Below are 24,553 nucleotides of genomic sequence, written 5' to 3' on the forward strand. Positions count from 1 at the left end.
TGTTCAAACTGATAAAAAAAAATGTTTTTGCAAATAATCATTAACTTTAGAATTTGATGCCAGCAACACGTGACAAAGAAATTGGGAAAGGTGGCAATAAATACTGATAAAGTTGAGGAATGCTCATCAAACACTTATTTAGAACATCCCACAGGTGAACAGGCAAATTGGGAACAGGTGGGTGCCATGATTGGGTATAAAAGCAGCTTCCATGAAATGCTCAGTCATTCACAAACAAGGATGGGGCAAGGGTCACCATTTTGTGAATAACAGTTTAAGAACAACATTTCTCAACGAGCTATTACAAGGAATTTAGGGATTTCACCATCTACGGTCCGTAATATGATCAAAAGGTTCAGAGAATATGGAGAAATCACTGCACATAAGTGGCAATGCCCGCGACCTTCGATCCCTCAGGTGGTACTGTAGTTACTGTCAGTAACTACAGTTTGTCGCTACGTTCGTAAGTGCAAGTTAAAACTCTACTATGCAAAGCCAAAGCCATTTATCAACAACACCCAGAAACCCCGCTGGTTTCGCTGGGCCCGAGCTCATCTAAAAAAGTAGGGTGGACTGATGCAAAGTGGAAAAATGTTCTGTGGTCTGACGAGTCCACATATCAAATTGTTTTTGGAAACTGTGGACGTTGTGTCCTTTGGACCAAAAAGCAAAATAACCATCTGTTATAGGCGCAAAGTTGAAAAGCCAGCATCTGTGATGGTTTGGGGGTGTATTAGTGCCCAAGACATGGGTAACTTACACATCTGTGAAGGCGCCATTAATGCTGAAAGATACATACAGGTTTTGGAGCAACATGTGTTGCCATCCAAGCAACATATTTTGCATGCACGCCCCTGCTTATTTCAGCAAGACAATACCAAGCCACATTCTGCACTTTTTACAACAAGAGGACTCAATTACAGATAGAAACCAGCATTACATTGAAAACATGCTTATTTGCTTTAGACTATTACAACGATGAAAATAATCCCTTTTTTTAAGACTTTGTGAACCCATTATTTCAAAATAGTAGGATTAAACTACTTTCCATTTTATTTTTGTCACTACTGAAATGATCATGTCACCACCAAAACGTTATCATGTTTTTTGGGCGTGACAATTCTAGCTAATTTTGACCATAACTAAATAATACTAGCAAGCATATGGCTAGCAAACACATATTTGAAGAGATGTACACTCGTAAAAACATAATATGTTGCACAAAAGCTGAAAAAGTTTACATAATGGAAGAGAATATGTGTTCCCTGGTTACGAGCAGTGTGTCTCGTCTCCCCATATTCCCTCTGGTTCCCTGGCTGCCCTTTTGGATCTCGACCTCCCGCCTGGACACGGACTTTGACGCCTCGCTCTTGCCCCTGACCTCCTGCCTGTCCCTGGATCTCCAAGCTTGCCTTGCCCTCTTGGACTTCCGCACCTCGCTCAACACTCCCGGTAACACCCAACATATACGTAACCACTACACATGGTCGCACACATACACATTTTGGGTTAGTTCCACACTTCATAATATTGTATAAAAATAAATAGAGCTAAATGACGGCCCTGCATCTGTGCCGTCTCCTTCCCCCCATGTACCGTAACATAAGTATTATCCATCTATTTTCCATCTCAAATGCTGTTATGACATCCCAAGGTATATGATAACGATTAATGTACGTTTTTCTAGTCTTGTTTCAGGGAAATGTTAATCTCTGAAGTGCTGTCAACTGATACTCACACGTTTGAGTTACGAATTACTTGATTCAATAATCTAAATTAAATTTTAAAAAGTCAAGGGTTCACCGAACTTTGTCATATCAACACACATGAGATGGCACCAAAGTTTGAACCCAGCAGCCCAGATTTAGCCCAGTGAGTACCAGAAGAACGATAGTATGCATCCATTCATCCATTTTCTACCGCTTGTCCCTTTCGGGATAGCGGGGGTGCTGGAGCCTATCTCAGCTGCATTCAGGTGGAAGGCGCGGTTCACCCTGGACAAATCGCCAGCTCATCGCAGGGCCAACACAGATAGACAACATTCACACTCACATTCACACACTAGTATACTGTACATAATAATGTAAATAGATTATGATGTAAATAGAGCAGGTTATGAATAGGTTAATAATAATAAATTATAAATAGAATAGAATCAATAGAAAAATAGAATAGTGGGTGATCCTGTATTGCAAATAGGATGTAAAAACAATGACAGCAAACCAAATAAAAGCCCTGCAGTTCAGCTATAGAATATAATATGTATTCATTATAAATAGCATAATACTGGGAATAGATAATAATTACAACATATTAAATAGAAATATTTAATAGATTGTTTTTACTTTCTATTTGCCCTATTACGATGACAGCAAACCAAACCAAAGAATCCAACACAGACACATGTGCAAGTTAAGTGTTTTTTTGTGCAAGACCTCAATATTTTGACACAAATGTTGTACTTAAATGCACGCCATGTATTGTTCGACACTTGGTAACAGCATGGTATTACGTGCACATTTAAAAGAAAATTATTAAATTTTATTACAAATAACAAGATGCTTATGTATACTAATAACTGTGCACTGTAAAAAAAAAAAAGTATCAAAATTTCATAGCATTTAACAGTATTTTTTTACAGTAACATACAAGCAATCCAAATGTGCTGTAACATTTCAACACATGACACAACACATAATTTAGCTGTTATTTCACAGTAATATACTGTAAATGTTACTGTAAGAGTAATGCAATTATTTGCCAGTGACTTAATGTGAATTTCCAATGATTGTTTTTGTTTCAACACTGACTGGACCAATGATTGTTTTTGTTTCTACACTGACTGGACTAAACACATCCATCATCTTTGCAGTAATGTACGCATTAAACTGATTACTGACCGTACATTTTGTGATTATTCGCATCATTTATATAGCCCTAGTCTAAAGATTATGTCAAGAATAAAGGAAATACATTTCTGACATATTTTTGCATTTTTGTTTTTTTTTGGCTTAAGGCTCTTTGGCGTTGCAAAAAACCCAGATGACTTTGTTGTAGTTATAAACATTGTCCAGCAGAGGGAAGCAAACCAGTGGGATACAATTGTATTCATCCACCAAGTTTAATTTCAAATGTCTCCATATAGTTAAATTATCTTTTTAAAGGTTTTGCCAGATATTTCTCATACACATGTTTGAAGTGTGCACGTTATTTCAGGGAAAGGGTCATCTAACTGTATTGAGCTTTGATCAATCATTAACCGCATTTTAAAAAAAAATTTATAAATAATTTTTTCATGCTAGTGTGAGTGTGAATGTGAGTGTGAATGTTGTCTGTCTATCTGTGTTGGCCCTGCGATGAGGTGGCGACTTGTCCAGGGTGTAGCCTGCCTTCCACCCGAGTGCAGCTGGGATAGGCTACAGCACCACTCGGGACCCCGAAAGGGACAAGCGGTAGGAAATGGATGGATGGATGAAAGCAATTCAATGAATATGCAATGACATTCTAAGAAGCCTGTGGCTCTAGTTTTACAAATTGTCCAGCAGAGGGAGAAAAAAATATGCAAGAGTGATAATATACACAAAAAACTCTCCCTCAGACATTGTAAACTATGATGATATGATAAAAATCTTGTAAATTTGACTCTTTTTTTTTTACAAAACAAATTCCTATAATTTTATATTCATAAGTTTAGGTAGTCTGTGATGGCCCTGCGATGAGGTTGGGACCTGTCCAGGGTGTACACCGCCTTCGGCGTGGCGAAGTTGGGAGAGTGGGCGTGCCAGCAATCTGAGGGTTACTGGTTCAATCCCCACCTTCTACCATCCTAGTCACGTCCGTTGTGTCCTTGAGCAAGACACTTCACCCTTGCTCCTGATGGGCCTGGTTAGTGCCTTGCATGGCAGCTTCCGCCATCAGTGTGTGAATGTGGAAATAGTGTCAAAGCGCTTTGAGTTCCTTAAAAAAGGTAGAAAAGCTCTATACAAGTACAACCCATTTACCATTTTACCATTTACCATTTTATAGGCTCCAGCACCCCCCCGCAACCCCAAAAGGGACAAGCGGTAGAAAATGGATGGATGGATGGAAGTTTAGGTAGTTAATGCCTTGCAAGTATGGAAAAAATGACAACAAAGAATCTCTGAAGTCTTTGAAGCATACAAATGTGTCAATATTTTGTCAACAATAAAGTCACGCACATGTTTTATGACTATTACATTAAGTAGGTTCGAAGTTTAGTATCGATGAGTCTACAAATATTGACATAAAAGTGCAATGTATCAGTAGAGCGAACATGACTGTTTTTATGTTTTTCAGGGGTTTTTTTTGCAGCATGTCCAATAGTGAGAGGGAGGATGATTTCTGTCAAAGTGAGTTAAAGAGGAGTCTCCAAAGGCATGCACCTCCATCCCGAAGTACAAGACTCTGGCATGGCTCCTTGCAGGCAGCAGAGTAAGGATTGGGTTTTATTTTTGGAAGGGTGTGTGTGTGCGTGTCTGTGTTGGTGTGTGTGTTGGTCGCCTTGTTAGGTCTGCTCAAATGTTTCCCCCAGCAGGGCCAGTGAGGATACAGACTGCTGGGTGGCAGGGACAGGGGGGAGAGGGGATTTTCTCCATGGCCACCTGGAAAGCCATGTAAGACATTTTTGACACAGCCATAGAAATCACCCAACAATAATCCGGTTCATTCTTGTCCTCTTTTATTTGCAACTTTACAACTGAACCTTTTTGAAGTGGAGAAGAGCCTTCACAAGTTCCTGACAGTTGGCAGCAAAATCTTCATGGCGACGATCAGAAATCTACAAAGCAGAAGAGGTCCACTCAAGTTGAGCCCTCGGGATATCTCCAAGAAGTTTTGATGTCAGCTGAGGGTGAAGTGGGTCTGACGCGGGTTTTAATCTTTAGCCGTGCTACAGACTCCAAAGCGTTGGGTGTGTGTCTGAGCCGAGATGAGTGGCGGTCGCTTCGAGTTTGATGACGGCGGCGCGTACTGTGGAGGCTGGGAGGGCGGCAAGGCGCATGGCCACGGCATCTGCACCGGCCCGAAGGGTCAGGGAGAGTTCTCCGGGTCCTGGAACTATGGCTTCGAGGTAGTGGGGGTCTACACCTGGCCCAGTGGGAACACTTACGAGGGCTACTGGTCTCAGGGCAAGCGTCACGGCCTCGGGGTGGAAACCAAAGGGCACTGGATTTATAGAGGCGAATGGACACACGGCTTTAAGGGGCGATATGGCATCCGAGTAAGTGTTGGCAGTGGGGCAAAATATGAGGGGACGTGGAACAATGGCCTGCAGGACGGCTATGGAACTGAAACCTACGCAGATGGAGGTAAGGTTTGCAGCTTTATCACAACTTTGAATGCATTGTGGTACCAAAAATGAGCCATGAAATTAAAGTATAATATCAATAAAATAAAATCTCAAAATGTCACCATCAAGGCATGATAGTAATATAATTATGAAACATATTATTATTACTGGGCATTTTGTTTATTGAAGGACAAGCTCACGGGTTGCTAAAATCTAATATAACATAGTGTACTTTTTTACAACTAAATATTGAGTAAGAACTTATGGTGTCCAAATTTCCACAGTTATCAAACACATTTGAGAGTGTTTCAATTAACTTATACATCTATTTATTATTTATTTATTTTTTAAATGAAAGGAGTCGGTAGAAGTCGTATCACGAACACAAAAAAAATGTATAGCAGTGAAATTCAACTGTGTGACAACAGTTCTTTCCCTCCACAGCTGACTCATCAGCTCTGAGGACAAGCGAGTGGAAGTGGCAGTGGGGAGCAAAGGGGGTGTAGTGTACCAAATGTGCAGATGTAATAATAGCCCACAGCCCCCCTGCCCTTCTGGCCTCTCGGCCGCCTTGCCGTCACTAATAATCCACACACATGTCAATTTTAGCATGAGACCAGACGCCCAGAGGACTTCTCAAAGGTTGGCATGAATGAGCAAAACATCAGTTCCAGAAAATCAATCCTTTACAAAAAGTCAATTCTAACTAGCTAAAAGCAGCTTAAGACTTTGACAACAGAGCATAAAAGATACCAGCAAACTGGTAACAGAGCTTCATTAGCTCTTAAAACACATAGGGCCTGATCTTCTAAAAGGTTTGCGTGTACTAAAATATGTGCAAACTTGATAGCACATGCAAAGCTGATTCTTTAAACTCCTGCGCACAGGATTGCGTCAGTAAGACTAAAATAATGCTATTTGGTAACAGTAGAAGATAAAGTAGATATAGAAAGGACAAAAGAAAACACATTGTTTGTTGTAATAATAGATGATAAAATGAACTAGAAACTTCATGTAAAAAATATACAACATGAAGTAGTAAGAAACATGTCAATAATGAATAAAGCAAAACATGTTCTAGACCAAAAATCGCTTCATATTCTCTACTGCTCGCTAGTGTTACCATATCAGAGTTATTGTTTAGAAATATGGGGAAACAACTACAAATGTGCGCTTCATTCACTAACTGTGTTACAAAAAAGATCAATTAGAATAATACATAATGTTGGATATAGAGAACATACAAACCCTTTATTTATTAAATCACAATTATTGAAATTCAACGATTTGGTGCATTTGCAAACAGCTAAAATGATGTACAAAGCAAACTATAACCTGCTACCCAAGAATGTACAACAATTCTTCTCAACAAAAGAGGAGAAATATAACCTTAGAGGAAAATCTCATTTAAAACATTTGTATTCTCGTACAACACTTAAAACCTTTAGTATATCAGTATGTGGAATTAAATTATGGAACGGATGAACTAAAAAAATCAAACAAAGCACCAATATGATTCAGTTTAAGAGACTGTTCAAACTACAAGTGTTCACAAAGTACACAGAACAAAAATTATGATGAATATCTTGAACCCTTTCTTTTTTTCTTTTTATTGAGACAAAGATTATTTATGTATTTAATATTTGTATGCTTACTATGGTAAATTATTTATTTATTATTTATTTGTTCACTGTTCTGTTACAGAGAACAAGGAAATTGGATAAAATTGCTCTGGTATGAATAAGGGTAGGATTAAATAAGCTCTGCTTCTTCCTACTCCTTATCGGACGTGCTGTAATGAAACAACACGAATTGTGTGATGCATTACATTGTATCGTATGCATGTTCGAAATAAACTGAAACTGAACTGAAATTGTTGACACACTAAGCCGGCGGCTGCTTCTGCTTTGTCTTAAACTTGCTAAAAGTTAATTCTAAATAATAATTAATGCATCTCTCACCTGGTAGTAGACAAATGTGGTCATTGGCTGAGAGGCTGGTCGACTTTCACATCTCCCGGGATGGCAAAAAAACTTTTTTAACCCTTCGTGAGGATTGCGATTGAATCTTCATCTAAACGGAATTATGTGACCATCTTGTCGATCGACATCCAAGCGAGAGTAGAAATTTTACAGTAAATGTTTGCTTTATTATGGTTTGTTATGTTTATTTTGTATGTTTAGCACCAAGCAATGCTGCTGATGCTGTAGTGTTTCAAAAAGCTGCATCTGTTTTGCAGTCGGCTTCTAAAACATACTACTCATCTTCCTTGTGTTCAAGCTCAAAAATATAAGGTTGTGGATCATAATTTTTCCGTAAGGAATCGCTGTTGGCTCTCACAAAGTCTGCCTCATTAGCATTGTTGTTGACGGGGAAGGGATCTGTGGTTGCTACTTATACGTCACGGATCACGTGACTGGCTTGCTCATTAACTCTCAAAATAGCTCTGGAATCTGCGTGAGATTTATACTATTTTGATCATATCTATGTATTCGCAAACTTTGGAAGTTTTTTGGTGTCAAAAATCAGATATATATGATAACAGCTTTAATATAAAGGCAACTCGTTTTTCCACTCTACTGGTACTTTAAGGGACTGATTCAAACAAATTGAATGAATGCGTTTTGTTGTCTGCTTTTTTTTTAATGGCGTTTGTTCTTTCATATAGAAAATATATGTCCTGTATAAAAAAATGTCTGTGCCACATTTGCACTTGCTAAAAATATGCACGCAATCTTAGTAGATCACACGCAAAACATCCATTAATAGTACACAACATTTTAAAGTTTGCACATACGAGGTGTTTGGATCTTAGTAGATCAATCCCATAGTCACTAATAAAGTACAGTGCTAAACCTACGCCACATAGTGGTAGGTTTCCCTCACTGAAGGTAATCTTACTACTGAACTTATTTACTTAGAACCATTTTAACTTTGATACTTGTAAGTTACAACTTGCTAAATTGGAGGACTAGTGGGTGGTGTTCATGGAGGGAACAGATCCAGATCTTAGTCAAGTGGGGGACAACAGAAATAGAAGGAGAAAACCCCATAGGGAGAACGCCTCACAGAAAGTTGGATTCAAACTGGATCTGATGGTTTATTACTTGTTAGATAATCATAGGCTCAGATAACCAGATTGTCATGTCACAGGGACTAAGTGCTTTAGACTGAGCTCATTCTAATTGAATGTTTTAGGTACTTTCCAGGGTCAGTTCACTGGTGGGATGCGGCATGGCTATGGAGTACGGCAGAGCGTCCCCTACGGCATGGCAGCAGTCGTTCGCTCCCCTCTCCGTACTTCCTTGACCTCCCTACGTAGCGAGCACAGCAATGGCACAGTCCTCCAGCAAGACATCCCTGTCATCACCACCACCAGTGCTTCCGATGAAGAGACACCTGTCGCCAACCCTGCCCAGCTAGGACCATCCCGGGGAGGCTTTGCCCTCACTCTCCAGGTGGACCCAGAAGCAGTGAGACCCAAGAAGAAAGGTCTGTTTCAAAGGAGCTCTCTGTTGGGAAAGCTGAAGAAATCCAACTCGAGTACTTCGCTATCCAGTCAGAAGAGCAAGATCAGCTTCCTGAGGACGGAATCGGCTTTGAGCTCCAATGTCAGCGACACAAACTCCACCATTAGTATGGGGGACGAGAGTCTGGCCGGAGCAGACGACTTCCCTCCGGTGGAGGCAGACATCGATGCCACCACCACAGAGGTCTACATGGGCGAGTGGAAGAACGACAAGCGCTCAGGATATGGAATAAGCGAAAGGTCTAGCGGCCTCAAGTATGAAGGCGAATGGCTGAACAACCAGAGACATGGCTACGGCTGTACCACCTTTGCTGAGGGCGGGAAAGAAGAGGGCAAGTACATGAACAACATGCTGGTGAAGGCTGTGAAGAAGAGAGTGATCCAACTGAAGGGAACCAAGATCAAGCAGAAAGTGGAGCGAGCTGTCGAAGGCGCTCAGAGGGCTGCTGCTATCGCCAAGCAGAAAGGAGAGATCGCTGCTTCGAGGTAAGATCAGACTTTTAACTAGTGCTTATGAACTTGTCCTTCAAATTCGGCCGCTTTCACTACTGACTTGATGTGAGAGAATAATAACACAATTACATTTTTTAATACTTGGTCTTTTCCAAACAGTTTGCATTAGTTTTTGGTCAAATTAGCAACACTGGACAGGGACATTTAACCAAATTGTTTTGGGTGCCACATTTCCAAAAATGTAATGACCAGGGTAGGATGGGGGACGAGGGTGGGGCGCCTTAACCTAGGTGGGGGGGCCCCACCCGAAAACACAGTTTGGAAAATAACAACAACAAAACATGATTTTACTCAACAGAACAGAAACAATGCAAAAATACCACCCATTATAAAAAAAATTTTGTTCATGAATACATCTCCTTCGCGACCAGCGCATGCACGTCTGTGCGAGTGTAGCCAGTTAGCTTCAATAATAGTGCTTGCAATCTGTGAGATTGTGCTTTTAGCTCAGTAGTCAGCAAGCTCGCCTCTCAGACCTGCAACATGGGTTCGCGCCCCGCTCTAAACTGTGGGAAAAAGCAACGCATTTGAGAGAGAAAGTACACAGTCACTATACGAGGCTGAGCAGTCTGTGATTGACAGCTATATAAACACCAATCACTGCATTTTGCCGTCAGAATCGGGGTCCACTGGGTGTCAGCCCAGGTAAGACCACACATTAGAGTGGCCCTGGTGGTGGCGGTTGGGTATTGACCCTTTACTATCAGTCTCATTTTGTATATTCTAGAGAACCAGCGTCCTCTACAGTAGACATTTGATTTTGGTCTATTTTTTTTGTCTGAGTTACAGGAGCTCTCTGTTGTTTTTAAGGACCTTCTGCAAAAGACCATCTCTACGACAGCACTCTATTGTTTTTAAGAATATTCCACAAATATGTGAGTCTCACAAGTTTTTGAACTGAACTCGCAGGCCACCAGTTGAAGAGCCCAACTGATGAAAAAGAGAGAACCTAAGATTGAACCTTAAGGAACACAGCTGGTATAACTAAAGATGTAGAACAAACAACTACTGACTGCATCTGAAGTAAACCAGTTACAGCAACACATTAGTTACATAAATCACATTGGGGAAAAAAAGGTGTACCGGTAAGTGCCAAAAAGGAGAGGACCAAAAGGGGTGGCTTGAGAAACGCCTCAGGTTTCAAATCCTAAATTTGGACCGAAATGTTCTGTTTGTCAAAACAAGGATCTGTCAATGTTTACAATGGTCCAAGTTCCTACAATGGTCCAAGTTCCTCTATACAACAGGAGCACTCTAATGATTTTAGGATTTTTTTTCATAAATGTGTGTCTCACAAGTTTGAAACTGTACTCAGGGGCCGGGATACGTTGGCATGCAGACAATTCCCACATGGTCAGCTTTAGCAGGTTTAGTTTGGTTCCTGTCTTTATGCCAGGTACACTTCAGTGTACTGTTTTGCATAAAGCTGGAAAATTGTATTACGCACTTTAATTTTGTTGAAGACAGCACCTGCTACTTGTTTAATCCACTTGCCTGTTCCACTAACAATGCCAACTGACATTAATAGAAGCATTAAACAGATTGTGTTAATACGCTTATTATTTTATTGTATATTTTTAAGAAGGCAAAATAGTCATCTTAAGACTTCCAATACATAAACCTTTCTGAAGAAAAATCTTTAAGACGAATAGAATTAAGTCTAAAAGGAATAGTTCAAGTTTGAGCAGAAAATTATTTTAACTCAGTGACTACGTAGTATTATTGTCAATGATCCATGTGACCTTACAAGGTGTTTTCTTCTTCTGCACCTGAAACAATCCTGTTGTTTACAGCAGCAGGACTTCCACTGATGGACTGCAGACTACCGTCCCAGCACATAGAAATCCAAATATTTCCCTACAAGTATAAGCACTATTAAAGATTTATGGGACAGCGTTGATTGCATCATTGTTTTTCAAATCACTGACAATGTCTGTACACTGCTAAGTCACACTTGGTGACCTTAAGTTTGTCAACTTGTTTACTGCAGTGGATGATTATCTTCTTTGAAATTAAGATTAAGAGGCTTTCATTGCAATGTAGACATTTTATACTGTACTCAGTAGAGAAGCCAATACAGATATAATGACCGCAAATATTGTGAGGCGCATTAGTGACATATTAGCGCAGGGTTACTAAACTGGCTGCTCGGGGGGCCCAGGAATGGCATCCCACCGGCACCAAGTTCATCTCAGAATTTAGGAGAGACTAACATTTTAGCAGTTTTGCGAGTCTTAAAAACACCAGAGCTCTGTCATATAAATGATTGAGACTAGCTTTTCTCCAATAGGTCTTTAAAAACATTAGAGCTCTCCTGTTGTATAGAGCAACTTGGACCAGTGTAAACGCACCGTTTGTGTTTTCATTTACGACCTGCAATTTGGTGAAGTAAAACCTTTAAGGTTTGGCAGATCCTTGCATTGACATTCTAACCCCTCGAGAATCAGCATCCTCTGCAGTGGACAATCGTGTTTTGCATAACAGGGCTGTGTTTTTCCGCAATTTCTAACAACCGTTAAAATAGAAATAATAGTGAAGGTCGAAGTCTGGCCCCCTGGTCCTTAACTTTCACCATCCGTGTGTGAATGTGTGTGTGAATGGGTGAATGTGGAAATAGTGTCAAAGTGCTTTGAGTTCCTTAAAAAAAAAAGGTAGAAAAGCGCTATACAAGTATAACACATTCACATTACATTTACATTTTACTTTCTGGAAATGCGACCCCCAAAACATCCCATCCATTTTCTACCGCTTGTCCCTTTCGGGGTCGCAGGGGGCACTGCAGCCTATCTCATATTCAATTTAGTTGAATAACCCTGCATGCGTTAGAGTAATGGGCAACACAAAATTGCCCCTACTGCAGGTGTGTCAAACGAATTTTAACTCATGACTAATGATTGCTGTTTGATTACACTCCGCCTTCCCAGTGAAATATGTAAAGTGCACCAGGGGTGTCCAAAGTGTGCCCCGAGGACCATTTGTGTACTGTAGCCCATTTTTATGGGCCATGGCACATTGTTGAAATAAAATAAATACATTTAAAAAATAGAAAAAATGAGCAAAAATACATAATGTAATGTGAAATAGCCGACATGATGATAACAATAGCACTAAGATTTGTCTTAAAATTCTTGCTGTCAAATGATTAATTGAACCAGATTAATCACACTTTTTGATAAATTGTGATTATTGACCATAAATGACTTGCTTACATTAATGACACAACTGACACAAATTCAGTTTTATTGTTGGAATGTCATACACCGGGCGGGGCCAGCTCTACGTATTGGCAAGAGGGAGCAGAGGTATGGAGCCAGAACACTGCCAATAAGATTTGGTATGGAAAAAAAAATACATTGTAGAAAAAGTTCTATTGGCACCAAAATAATTTTTGGCAACAAATAAATATGAATGAATAAGTTTATTTCGGTCATATAATCAACCATTTTGTGTGACCAGTTTAACAGTACAGATTATACATAGTTAACAATCATACACATTTACACACAAAAAGAAAAGAAAAAGAATGACCGAAAAGGGAAAGCCAAAGCTTATATTTGCCCATACATTCACTGAAAATTTGATTGACTGGAACATCAAAGTTAAAAAAATCAATGGGATGAAAGTAATTGTTACTATATTTTATATTTTCAATTATTTCACCTTTCAAGGTTTTTTTAAACCTTAACAAAGAACTACATGTCTTCAGCTCATCACTGAGCTTGTTCCACCATTTAACTCCTAAAACTGAAATACATTTGTATTTTATATTCGTTTTTACTATACCTATTTCAAAAATCAATATCCCCCGTAAATTATAGTTTTTTCCTCTTAATATAAATAATTTAGGAATACAAGCTGGAAGGCTGTTGTTCTTTACTCGAAACATCATTTCCATTGTTTTTAAAAACACAATATCTGAAAATTTTAACACATTAGAACTTATGGATAATGGCTTAGTAGGTTCATAGTAGCATGCTTTGTGTATTATTCTAATGACCCTTTTTTGAAGTTCAATTATTGGGTTTATGTTTGTTTTATAAACATTTCCCAAACTTCAACACAATATGTTAAATATAGATTTAGATTTATTGGCCCCTGTTGGGGAAATTCATTTTCACTGCCGTACATTTAAACAATAGACATTACACATCACAAAACAAAAATAACAATAGGTTTGGTTGATATCAGCACTTCAGTCATCAACAATTGCATCATCTGAAAAATTAACATTGAAACAGTGTAGGTCTGACTTCGTAGGATATGTACAGCGAGCAGTGAACATAGTGAGTTCAGAAAGCATAAGAACAAGTATATACATTTGATTATTTACAATCCGGGGAGGTGGGATGTGGAAGGGGAAGGGTGTTAGTCTAGGGTTGAAGTTACCTGGAGGTGTTCTTTTAGTGCAATTTTGAAGGAGGATAGAGATGCCCTTTCTTTTACACCTGTTGGGAGTGCATTCCATATTGATGTGGCACAGAAGGAGAATGAGTTAAGACCTTTGTTAGATCGGAATCTGGGTTTAACGTGGTTTGTGGAGCTCCCCCAGTTTACTTGGAAGCAGTTATACGGGACTTGGTACGCAAGTGAAACACTATAGAAGAAGAAAGGAGGACCGAGGGCGTCTAAATTAAATTGAAAAAAGCTTCAAAATATGAAATTATGAAGCAAAAGTTGTTTTTTTATGTATGTGTTGCTGTCAGCAGATTAATCTCCTGCTCAGAGAAAACTCTTGCATTTGAAAACATGATACAGTGACCTTCTTTTATTACTCTACTTCATAAAGCACTCTGGTCAACTTTGTTACTTTCACAATTGGTTTTATATATGCAGTTCATTTAAGCAATTTTAGTTTATGAGGATTTATTTATAATATTTATTGAATGTTGAATTTATTACTATTCATACATTCTCTTTACAAAGCAAATCAATTCCCTTTAACGCAATTACTCATATGTATTAGTTATGATACAGTTTATAGAGGATATTATGTGGAACATCATTTAAGATATCTTCATGTATTCCCTTATTTTGTATTATTTGCATTTAAGGCATGAGTTTAATCACAATAGCGGTAATTTCAGCACATTGTTTATACAAGTCAAAATAATACTTGACAATACAATACAATAAGACACACAATAAGACATGAGTCCACCCATTTCGGTGTAAACATGCAAATAGAAAAAGATAGTTCCGTGCATGAAGTTGTCTCCACAGCCTGGATATGATCGACTCCCTCCCGGGGGAACAAGAGGAAGAACCGCCGGAGGTTGCTCAACGTTACAATAGTCAAAGTCTCGTATTTCCACACAAATTGGTTAGTCATGTCACACCAAGCTTTACATGTCTGGTGTTAAATGTTTTAAATACAACTACACTTACATTTTAAAGTCACTCTTTTCTCTCAATTCCTGTACCGCTTTTTCTACATTAACACGAATATATCATAACTTTTACACTTGATTTAGACGCCATGGGTCCTCCTTTCTTCTTCGACGGTGTTTTTACAGTCCAGTAAAACTGCTTCCGGGTAAACTTGTTATAAGCCCCGCCCCTCACGCTAAAACGCTGCCTTTATTTTGATGCCGTAAAAAAAAGTAACAAAATCGTAAAAAAGAGAAGCGATCATAAAAACCTTTGAAACACACAAAAACAAGAAAAGTGTACAAAAATATGAATATCGACATCAAAAACATCCACCAAAAATATTGTTTTAAAAAAAAATGTTGTATTAATTTGTTGCCAAACCTTCTCGAAACATGTGAGCGCAGTAATGCAGCCCCTCTCCCATGCACCTTCAGCGGTTAAGAAAATAAAACATGGCGTCAATGTAGATGTACTGCATGACTGCTTCTAAAATGCCCATAAAAAGTGGTAGATGTCTCCTGCATAATTGAAAGCATAGCAAAACGGGGCATCACCACGGATGCCCCGTAAAGTACATTCAAAATCCTCATTTAAATAAGTCGGTCTGCACCACTTTACAGTTGTAAACACAGTCTTAGTAAATCACACGCAACACGCCCACTAATAGTCCACGCTGTTTTATCGATTGCTCAGGCTGTTTCGTGTGTGGAATTTGGATCTTAGTAAATCAGTCCTTCACTGTAGCTGACAACCAAATTCTATGAAGAAGGCAATGTTACTACTGTATCAGCACAGAGAAAAAGTGCTGCAGCATGATGTCGCAGCGTCGTACCCTTCACATTTCTGACTGCCCCCTCCGATATGCCTGCCTAGAATGTCATACACAAACATTTTTTTGGGTCAAAACTTGCTTACAGTATTATTATTAAAAGTCATGTTAAAATGGGTCACACCCGTAAGAGTCTGTTCTTCACTCATATTTGCACTGACCTGATCACTGACGCCGCCTTTCAGTGAACCATTTGTGGTTCAGATAAAAGAGCATATATGGACAAAATGAATTGCGTGATTAATCTGCATTTATACATTCATCCATCCATTTTCTACCGCTTGTCCCTTTCGGGGCTGTGGGGGGTGCTGGAGCCTATCTCAGCTGCATTCAGGCGGAAGGCGGGGTACACCCTGGACAAGTGGCCACCTCATCGCAGGGCCAACACAGATTGACAGACAACATATTCACACTCACATTCACACGATTAATGTAATCTTTTTTTGTAATTATTCGCATGTTAACTTTGTCACCCCTACTTTAAATATATGTTTAATGTTTTTGCACAATGGCCAGTGGTGCAAATTAGATAATGATGTTGAGTGCTGACAAAAAATTATGGCCCTTGGACTAAAATAATGAGGACCCCTGCTTTAAGCACACATGAAGTTAAACGGAAAAAAACTTCAATAATTATTCTTATTGTCTTGAAACTAAAAGTTTATATATATTTTTTTTAAACACACAGAAGATAATACAAATAATAACAGAAGAAATGAACAAATTAAAAATATGGTTTGACAAAAACAGACTATAGTTGAATCTCAGTAAAACTAAAATAATGCTATTTGGTAACAGTAGAAGAGAAAGTCTAGCACAAATACAAATAGATGGAGTAGAAATTGAAAGAGTAAATGAAACCAAATTTCTAGGTATAATGATTGATGATAAATTGAACTGGAAATCTCATGTAAAAAATATACAACATAAAGTAGCGAGAAACACATCAATAATGAATAAAGCAAAACATGTTCTAGACCAAAAATCACTCCATATTCTCTACTGCTTGCTAGTGTTACCATATCTGAGTTACTGTGTAGAAATATGGGGAAATAACTACAAAAGTGCACTTCATTCATTAACTGTGTTACAAAAAAGATCAGTTAGAATAATACATAATGTTGGATATAGAGAACATACAAACCCTTTATTTATTGAATCAAAAATACTGAAATTCCATGACATAGTGAATTTGCAAACAGCTAAAATACACAAAGCAAACTATAACCTGCTACCCAAGAATATACAACAATTCTTCTCAAAAAAAGAGGAGAAATATAATCTTAGACAAAAATGTAATTTAAAACATTTCTACGTATGTACAACACTTAAGACCTTCAGTATATCAGTATATCATCAATCAAACAATGTACTAATATGATCCACTTCAATAAACTCTTCAAACTTAAAGTGTTTACAAAGTACAAAGAACAAGAACCATGATAAACATTCTCAATTTATTTCATCCATCCATTCATTCATTCTCAAAATAATCTTACTTATCTCATCATATGAAATATGACTTACTTCACCAATTATTATTATTAAATTATTATTATTTATTTATTTTTATTGTGATTACTTATGGAGTATATTGTGAATAAATTGTGAACAGGAAGTGAACAAAAAGTTTTAGCAACTGTTATGTAAAAGAAAAGGGGTAGGATTAAATAAGCTCTGCTTCTTCCTACTCCTTTTCGAACATGTTGAAAAGAGAAACTGGAAATTGTGATGTATCATGTTGTATGCATGCATGTTCCAAATAAACTCAAACTCAAATAATAAGCATATCCCTGAGAATAAAGAACATATTTCAAAGAGGCTCCTTGGTTTTTTATTCTATAAAACTACAAACTGTTTAACCATTACACCGGCATGTTGTTATATATGTGGGGAGACATGACAGGTTTCCTCTTTATCTGATCTATGGGCAATGGAGACAGGGGTTAAAAATACATGGCTGACATGCGTGCTGCATGGACAGTCAGACTCTGCCTCTACAGACCAGTTAGTGAATCGTTTAACTGATGTTCAGACTGTGTGGACATTATTCTGTTGTATGTGATGGCAGACAGGCGTCTGGAGGGGTCTTGTGTGTCGGGACAGAGTGTAAATGACGCACACTCAGGGGTCCGTTGTCACGGAGGAGCCCTGACTAAATATGGACAGGCGCACTCCTGCTGTATCACAATCACAGGGGAATGCAACAGCTGATTATCCCCCACCCTCCCTCTGTTTCTCTGCCTTGTCACAGATACACACCCAAACTGTTTTCTTAAGCTCAACTGCAGTCAGTGCACGCCACCTAAAGCTGCTTCCCGTCCTACTGTAGGTGAGGAGATCTGCTGGAACAAACGGTCGTTTGAAAATAGCCACACAATTTTCCACCCAACACCAGCTCATTTCATCACCCGCTCCAAGCTTTATGTCTGTTGCTAACAATTGCAGGTCACGGAACTAGGTCCATCTTGCGTCAGTTGTGGTGTCAAATGGTTCCATGGATATAAATATGACACACCACATAAGCAAGTACTCAGGTAATAAAGGAGTATACAGTAAATGTAAACCACCCAGCTTTAGTTGTGCAGCTAGGCTTATACTGCTGATCTTTGCACTTTAGAAGCAGGTACAAACTTTTGTAAAGAAACTGAACGTAGCGCTCTTAAGTGTGAGGATCATCTCGGGTATGTATCTATCTTGGGATGTTAGAATTGAGAATGTTGATCCGGAGGAAAAATAACTCTTGGGCAATTAGATACATTGCAAAAAACGTTCATTCAACCTCAATAAGACGGTTGAAATTAACACTCAATATATAGGAAATGCAGTTTGGCAAACACATTTAGTTATGTTCTGCAGCATGGAGTTGTCTTTTTATAGAAGCTAAGTCAATCCTTCACACTTGCTCGCCATCTTTTTGAGACACACAGAGTTAAATAGGACCCTTCACACAGATCCAGTGGCACATGCCAGAATGACAGAATATCTCACCATCAGCAGGCTGCAGGACAACTGCAGCAGGACAGAAAACAGATGACAAACAAGGAAGCTCTTTACATTTGTATGTGAGAAAAACAGTAGTAGGTTCGGGCAATATGCCTTAAAATCCATATTTCAATCTATATTGCAGCCTATTGCGATAACAATATATGATGGTATATTATTTGGCATTGTAAATAATAATAGCATCATTTCCAAACAAGTTAGGAGTCACAAAGGCTCTTCTTTTGGCTGCTAGCATTTGAGTTAGTGTATAGATTAGGGATATCCCAATCAATTTTATTTGCCTGTGATCCTGATCCAATTTTTTGGCCTTAGAGATAAGTCCAGTATTGATCTGATACTTTACCAACAATAGATTGCAAGCATGGGTTTTTAACCTTTTTGACCTCAGGGCCCAACTTTTTCACTACAGAGGGGCCCAGAGCCCACTCAAATATTATCACTTAATTAGTAATTATACTCTTGATTTTAATTGAATTCAATAATTATATCTAACCAACTTACAGTTTACAACCTTGTCAAATGATATGAAAGCATGTGTTAATCCCAAAGATTATTATCAAGGCATAGGTCAGGCTGATAACAAAATACATACTACCGTATTTTTCGGACAATAAGTCGCAGTTTTTTTCATAGTTTGGCCGGGGGTGCGACTTATACTCAGGAGCGACTTATGTGTAAAATTATTAACACATTACCGCAAAATATCAAATAATATTATTTAGCTCATTCACGTAAGAGACTAGACGTATAAGATTTCATCGGATTTAGCGATTAGGAGTGACAGATTGTTTGGTAAACGTATAGCATGTTCTATATGTTAGTTATTTGAATGACTCTTACCATAATATGTTACGTTAACATACCAGGCACGTTCTCAGTTGGTTATTTATGCCTCATATAACGTACACTTATTCAGCCTGTTGTTCACTATTTGTATTTATTTTAAATTTCCTTTCAAATGTCTATTCTTGGTGTTAGGTTTTATCAAATAAATTTCACCCCAAAATGCGACTTTTACTCCAGTGCGACTTATATATGTTTTTTTCCTTCTTTATTATGCATTTTCGGCCGGTGCGACTTATACTCCGGAGCAACTTATACTCCGAAAAATACGGTAATCAAATATACTATACTGCAAAAGAGGAGACTCAAAAACTGATGAAAAATAAATGTTCATACAATTACACTGCACTAAAATAAATACATTCTAACGAAATAATAAAAAATAATAATAAATATGTTTTTTCAATAAACTGTCAATAAAATTTAGGTGCACGTGAAAATACAGCTTGACCACTTTAGTCATAATTTTTGTGCTTAAAAAACTTCACTATGACTTCTCAGCCTTCTTTTGTTTGTTTGGGTTTTGTCATTACTGCCACAAGTGGTGGAAAGGTGTATTATTTCACAATCTTTAGCCATGTACAGTAAACACTGGGGCACAGCTGTTCATCAGCCGATCAACAATCAGTCAAAAAAGGTAAATAACGGCCCCCGGGCTTTGGAGAGATGCAGTCAGTTTGGAATCTGGATAGAGAATATAAATATTTATTTGAAATGCCAATAGAATCAAATAACAACACATTGTTGCACATTGCAAATTAATTCAAGCTGTTTACTGCTTCGTCATCAGTATAAAAATACTGACTTATGTTAGGACTATTACAATCTTCTAGTAGCGCAATGGTGTACATACAGTATTACCCATTTATGCCACCAGGCATGGGTTCGATCCTCAGCAGTGTCAGGTTCTAGTTGTGCGTATCACGTTAAAAAGCATTACGTTTATTGAGGTAACATATGCTTTATTTATTCTATTTTCAATAAGAAATCCAGAAATCAATAGTTGGATGATGGAGAGGTTGTGTCAAGAAAAAACACACTAAAAACTGAAACTAAAAAAATATACAAAATCTCCCCTGTTCTGTGCATCTTTGTCCAATTACTGTACATTATATTGTCATCTTCCTTTCAAGTCCATATGCCATTTTCCTAAGGTGACAGAAAAACATACAACCTGCTTTATCATATAATACCACCATGTTGGCAAAATACAAACACACACTACATTACAAATTAAATGTATTGCAATTCATCGTCATTTTCAAGAGCCATAACAGACGCAATAATTCAATGCATCCCACACTATGTGGTTAAATTGCAGCTGTATGGAGTTAGAGAAGAAAAGCATAATGTCAATCATTATGACCACAGCATCAGGAGGAGGGTTACTGACGGTCACTCATTTCAACCGTGAGAACGTTGAATTCAGCAATGCTCCTGGTGGAGAACTCTTCCTGAATACACCTTAATAGGAAATCTGTCTTGTTAGACATTTGCGTATTTATACATGTTGGAGTATAAAATTAGACTGAGACTTCCTTTAATTGTCATTTAAATTTGAACTTTACAGTACAGATAAGATCGACATTTTCTTGCATTAGCTCGTTGTAGTACAGGATAAAAGAGCAATAAGGTGCAGATATAAATAAATAGATTACTGTACAGATGAATATATTGCACTTTTGCATAAGCATCCACGTTTATGGATGTATGTTATATTGTCTTTATATTCCAGCGAGTTAATCTGTTTTTGGGGGGAATCTGTTACAGAACCTGGAGGTTCTGCTACGGAGGCTGCGGAACCTCTTTCTAGAGTCCAGCAATGAAAACAGTTCTTGGTGGGGGTGGGAGGAGTCTTTTCTGATTTTCTGAGCCCTGGTCAGGCAGCGGCTTTTTGCAATTTCCCAAATAAGAGGAAGAGGTGTCCTGATTATCTTTTCCGCCGTCCTCACCACTCTCTGCAGAGACTTCCAGTCTGAGGCACTGCAGGCTCCAGTCCAGACAGAGATGCTGTTGGTCAGTAGGCTCTCTATAGTGCCTCTGTAGAATGTGGTGAGAATGGGGGGACAGAGCTGTGCTCTTTTCATCCGACGCAAAAAGTGCATGCACTGCTGAGCTCTTTTTATAAGAGCTCCAGTGTGTAGGGACCAGGTCATATTGTCAGTTATCTGCAGCCCCAGTACCTCACTGTTCATCCAGGGTTTCTTGTTGGCCCGTGTGGGGATGTTTTTGATCACACTAACATCCTCCATGCACTTCTGAATGTATGCGGACACAGACTCTGCATACTCCTCCACACATATGTGATGATTTTCGGTGGCGGCTGTCTTGAACATGTCCCAGTCTGTGCTTTTGAAGCGGTCTTGTAATGCTTCCATTGCTCCCTCTGGCCAGATTCTCACCTGCTTCACTGTAGCTTGCTTCCTGATCAGCAGGGACTTGTTTTCAGGAATTAGCATCAAAGAGAGATGGTCTGAGGAGCCGAGGTGGGGACGGGGTGCAGCTTTGAATACATGTTTGATGTTGCTGTAATCATGTTTAGCTTGCTTCCACCCCTGGTTGCAAATCAATCAATCAATCAATCAATGTTTATTTATATAGCCCTAAATCACAAGTGTCTCAAAGGGCTGCACAAGCCACAACGACATCCTCGGTTCAGATCCCACATCAGGGCAAGGAAAAACTCAACCCAGTGGGATGAAAATGAGAAACCTTGGAGAGGACCGCAGATGTGGTCTGACATACCAATACGTGTTTTGATACGCTGTAACAAAATATTATGATCGACGGTATCGAAAGCAGCGCTAAGATCAAGAAGCAGCAACATAGATGACGCATCAGAATCCATCGTTAGCAATAGATGATTAGTCATTTTTGCGAGGGCTGTCTTCGTAGAGTGATTTGCCCTGAAACCGGATTGAAAGGGTTCACAGAGATTGTTAGACGCTAAGTGTTCATTTAGCTGCTGTGCAACAAATTTTCAGAGGATTTTCGAAATAAACGGAAGGTGGGACACCGGTCGGTAGTTTACCATGAGGTCAGGACCCAGGTTAGGTCTTTTGAGCAGAGGATGAATAACCGCTTTTTTGAATGCTAGTGGAACAGTGCTAGAGGAAAGTGATAAGTTTATAATATTTAGCACTGATGGACCTAATAATACAAAAAGCTCCTTGATAAGTTTCCCAGGAAGTGGGTCAAGTAAACATGTTTGTTTTATCCCATTTACACGCTGTAGCAATTCCTCTAATGTTATTTCATCAAAAAGAGAGAGACTATTTTGGAGGGCAATATCCGTTGTATGTACAGTCGATCTGTCTTAATAGAACCCAGTTGTAGCTGGGATCCGTTGTCTTTAATCTCCTTTCTAATGAGTTCAATTTTCTTATTAAAGAAATTCATAAAGTAATCTGTCGAGTGGGTGGAGCTACTGGGAGGAGTCCCTTGTTGCGTTAGCGATGCTACTGTACTAAACAAATATTCAGGATCGTTTTTGTTGAGGCGGATGAGATAAAAATTCACATATTGATGGAATGTATGCACTCTTGAGTAGGCATGGGCCGGTTACCCTTTTTTTATGTATATCGCGGTATAAGTGAAAGTAAGAAAATCTTCTGTTTCTGCAGCGGCTGTATCAGGACCTATACATTTCAGTCAGGACCCCTTCCCCTGCACACAGCTGTGCAGGCTGTATGATCGGTGATGGAAGCTGGTCCACTGAAGGTTTCCCTATGTTTAAAATGACTAAATCGACTGTTTGGTAACGCTTCACCTACCATAAAAATACAGACAGCCACAATGAAGGAAATAGATGGACCAAGTTGCTGAACGTGATGTGTGCGGACATGGCAGCTAGAGAAAGACAACATATCGAACACAATGGCATCTACGGGAGCTCCAACCATTGCTATATGCTATATTCGAGAAAAAGTTCAAGCTTTTTGATTGATTGATTGAGACTTTTATTAGTAGATTGCACAGTACAGTACATATTCCGTACAATTGACCACTAAATGGTAACACCCGAATAAGTTTTTTGGGTGTTACCACCCGAAAAACAATATACACCCCCGCTACCACCAAACCCCGCCCCCCAACCCCAACCCCAACTCCGCCCACCTCAACCGACGCACAGAGGGGGGGCGGGGTTTGTTGGTAGCGGGGGTGTATATTGCAGCCCGGAAGAGTTAGGGCTGCAAGGTGTTCTGGGTATTTGTTCTGTTGTGTTTATGTTGTGTTATGGTGCGGATGTTCTCCCAAAATGTGTTTGTCATTCTTGTTTGGTGTGGATTCACAGTGTGGCGTATATTTGTAACAGTGTTAAAATTGTTTATACGGCTACCCTCAGTGACCTGTATCGCTGTTGATCAAGTATGCAATGCATTCACGTTTGTGTGCGTACAGAAGCCGCACATATCTTGTGACTGGGCCGGCACGTTGTTAGAATGGATGAAAAGCGGACGTGACGACAGCTCGTAGAGGACATTAAAGGCAGTGCCTTTAAGGCACGCCCCCAAGACTGTGGTCTACGAAATATCATGACTGATGAACACCTTCGTTGGATAATGAAGGTTGCCTCAGCTCAAAGCCTGAGCCCCAACATTAATGAACTAGCATCCAAGAAAAGATGTCAGGTATCTGGCTTGGGCACATCAGATTAGATCAGTGTGTTGCAAACTGAGCAGTTTAAAGTCCTGAATGGTTGGTTTATTCATTGTTATTTTATTTTCACATTTATTAGCCTGTGGAAAAAGTTAATGTTGATATTTACCTCAGAAGGCTGCAAATAGAAAAGAGGCATTTAATTTCTATTTAAATTGTATTTGATATGCCTTTGATATTTTATTATTATTATTATTATTATTATTATTTGAAACTCAATTTTGCATGTCACTATAAAGTTATATAAGCCTTGCTTGTTCAGTATTCAATGCACAACTTGTTTGGGTCCCTATTAAAAGGTTAATTGGTTCAACCTTGGCCCGCGGCTTTGTTCAGTTTTAAATTTTGGCCCACTCTGTATTTGAGTTTGACACCCCTGCTTTAACCTGTACCTTTCCACACGCCACATGTTGTTTTTTGATTAGAGGGAGAAAGTTGTCACATTCTTTTCTTTTCCATATTCAATCAGTTACATTTATTTGCATCAACACAAAAA

At 38.9% G+C, this 24,553-nt stretch overlaps 2 protein-coding genes across 6 annotated transcripts in view; one reads left to right on the top strand and one right to left on the bottom strand.

Annotated features, from left to right (window-relative positions):
* The window catches only part of gdap1l1 (ganglioside induced differentiation associated protein 1-like 1), a 94,315-nt gene that overhangs the window by 41,809 nt on the left and 27,953 nt on the right, over positions 1-24,553 (bottom strand). The window lies entirely within an intron of this gene.
* Positions 4,274-24,553, top strand: part of jph2 (junctophilin 2) — a 38,124-nt gene continuing 17,844 nt past the window's right edge. For 2 of the 3 annotated variants that reach the window (XM_061982858.2, XM_061982866.2), the window contains exons 1-2: positions 4,274-5,327; positions 8,507-9,323. In XM_061982858.2, coding sequence (XP_061838842.1) covers positions 4,949-5,327; positions 8,507-9,323 — 1,196 coding nt within the window. In that variant the 5' untranslated portion in view covers positions 4,274-4,948. The remainder of the gene's footprint in view (positions 5,328-8,506; positions 9,324-24,553) is intronic. The other variant, XM_061982847.2, reaches the window with a different exon arrangement.

This window comes from Nerophis lumbriciformis, linkage group LG01 (genome assembly GCF_033978685.3).
Source record: "Nerophis lumbriciformis linkage group LG01, RoL_Nlum_v2.1, whole genome shotgun sequence".
NCBI lineage: Eukaryota > Metazoa > Chordata > Actinopteri > Syngnathiformes > Syngnathidae > Nerophis > Nerophis lumbriciformis.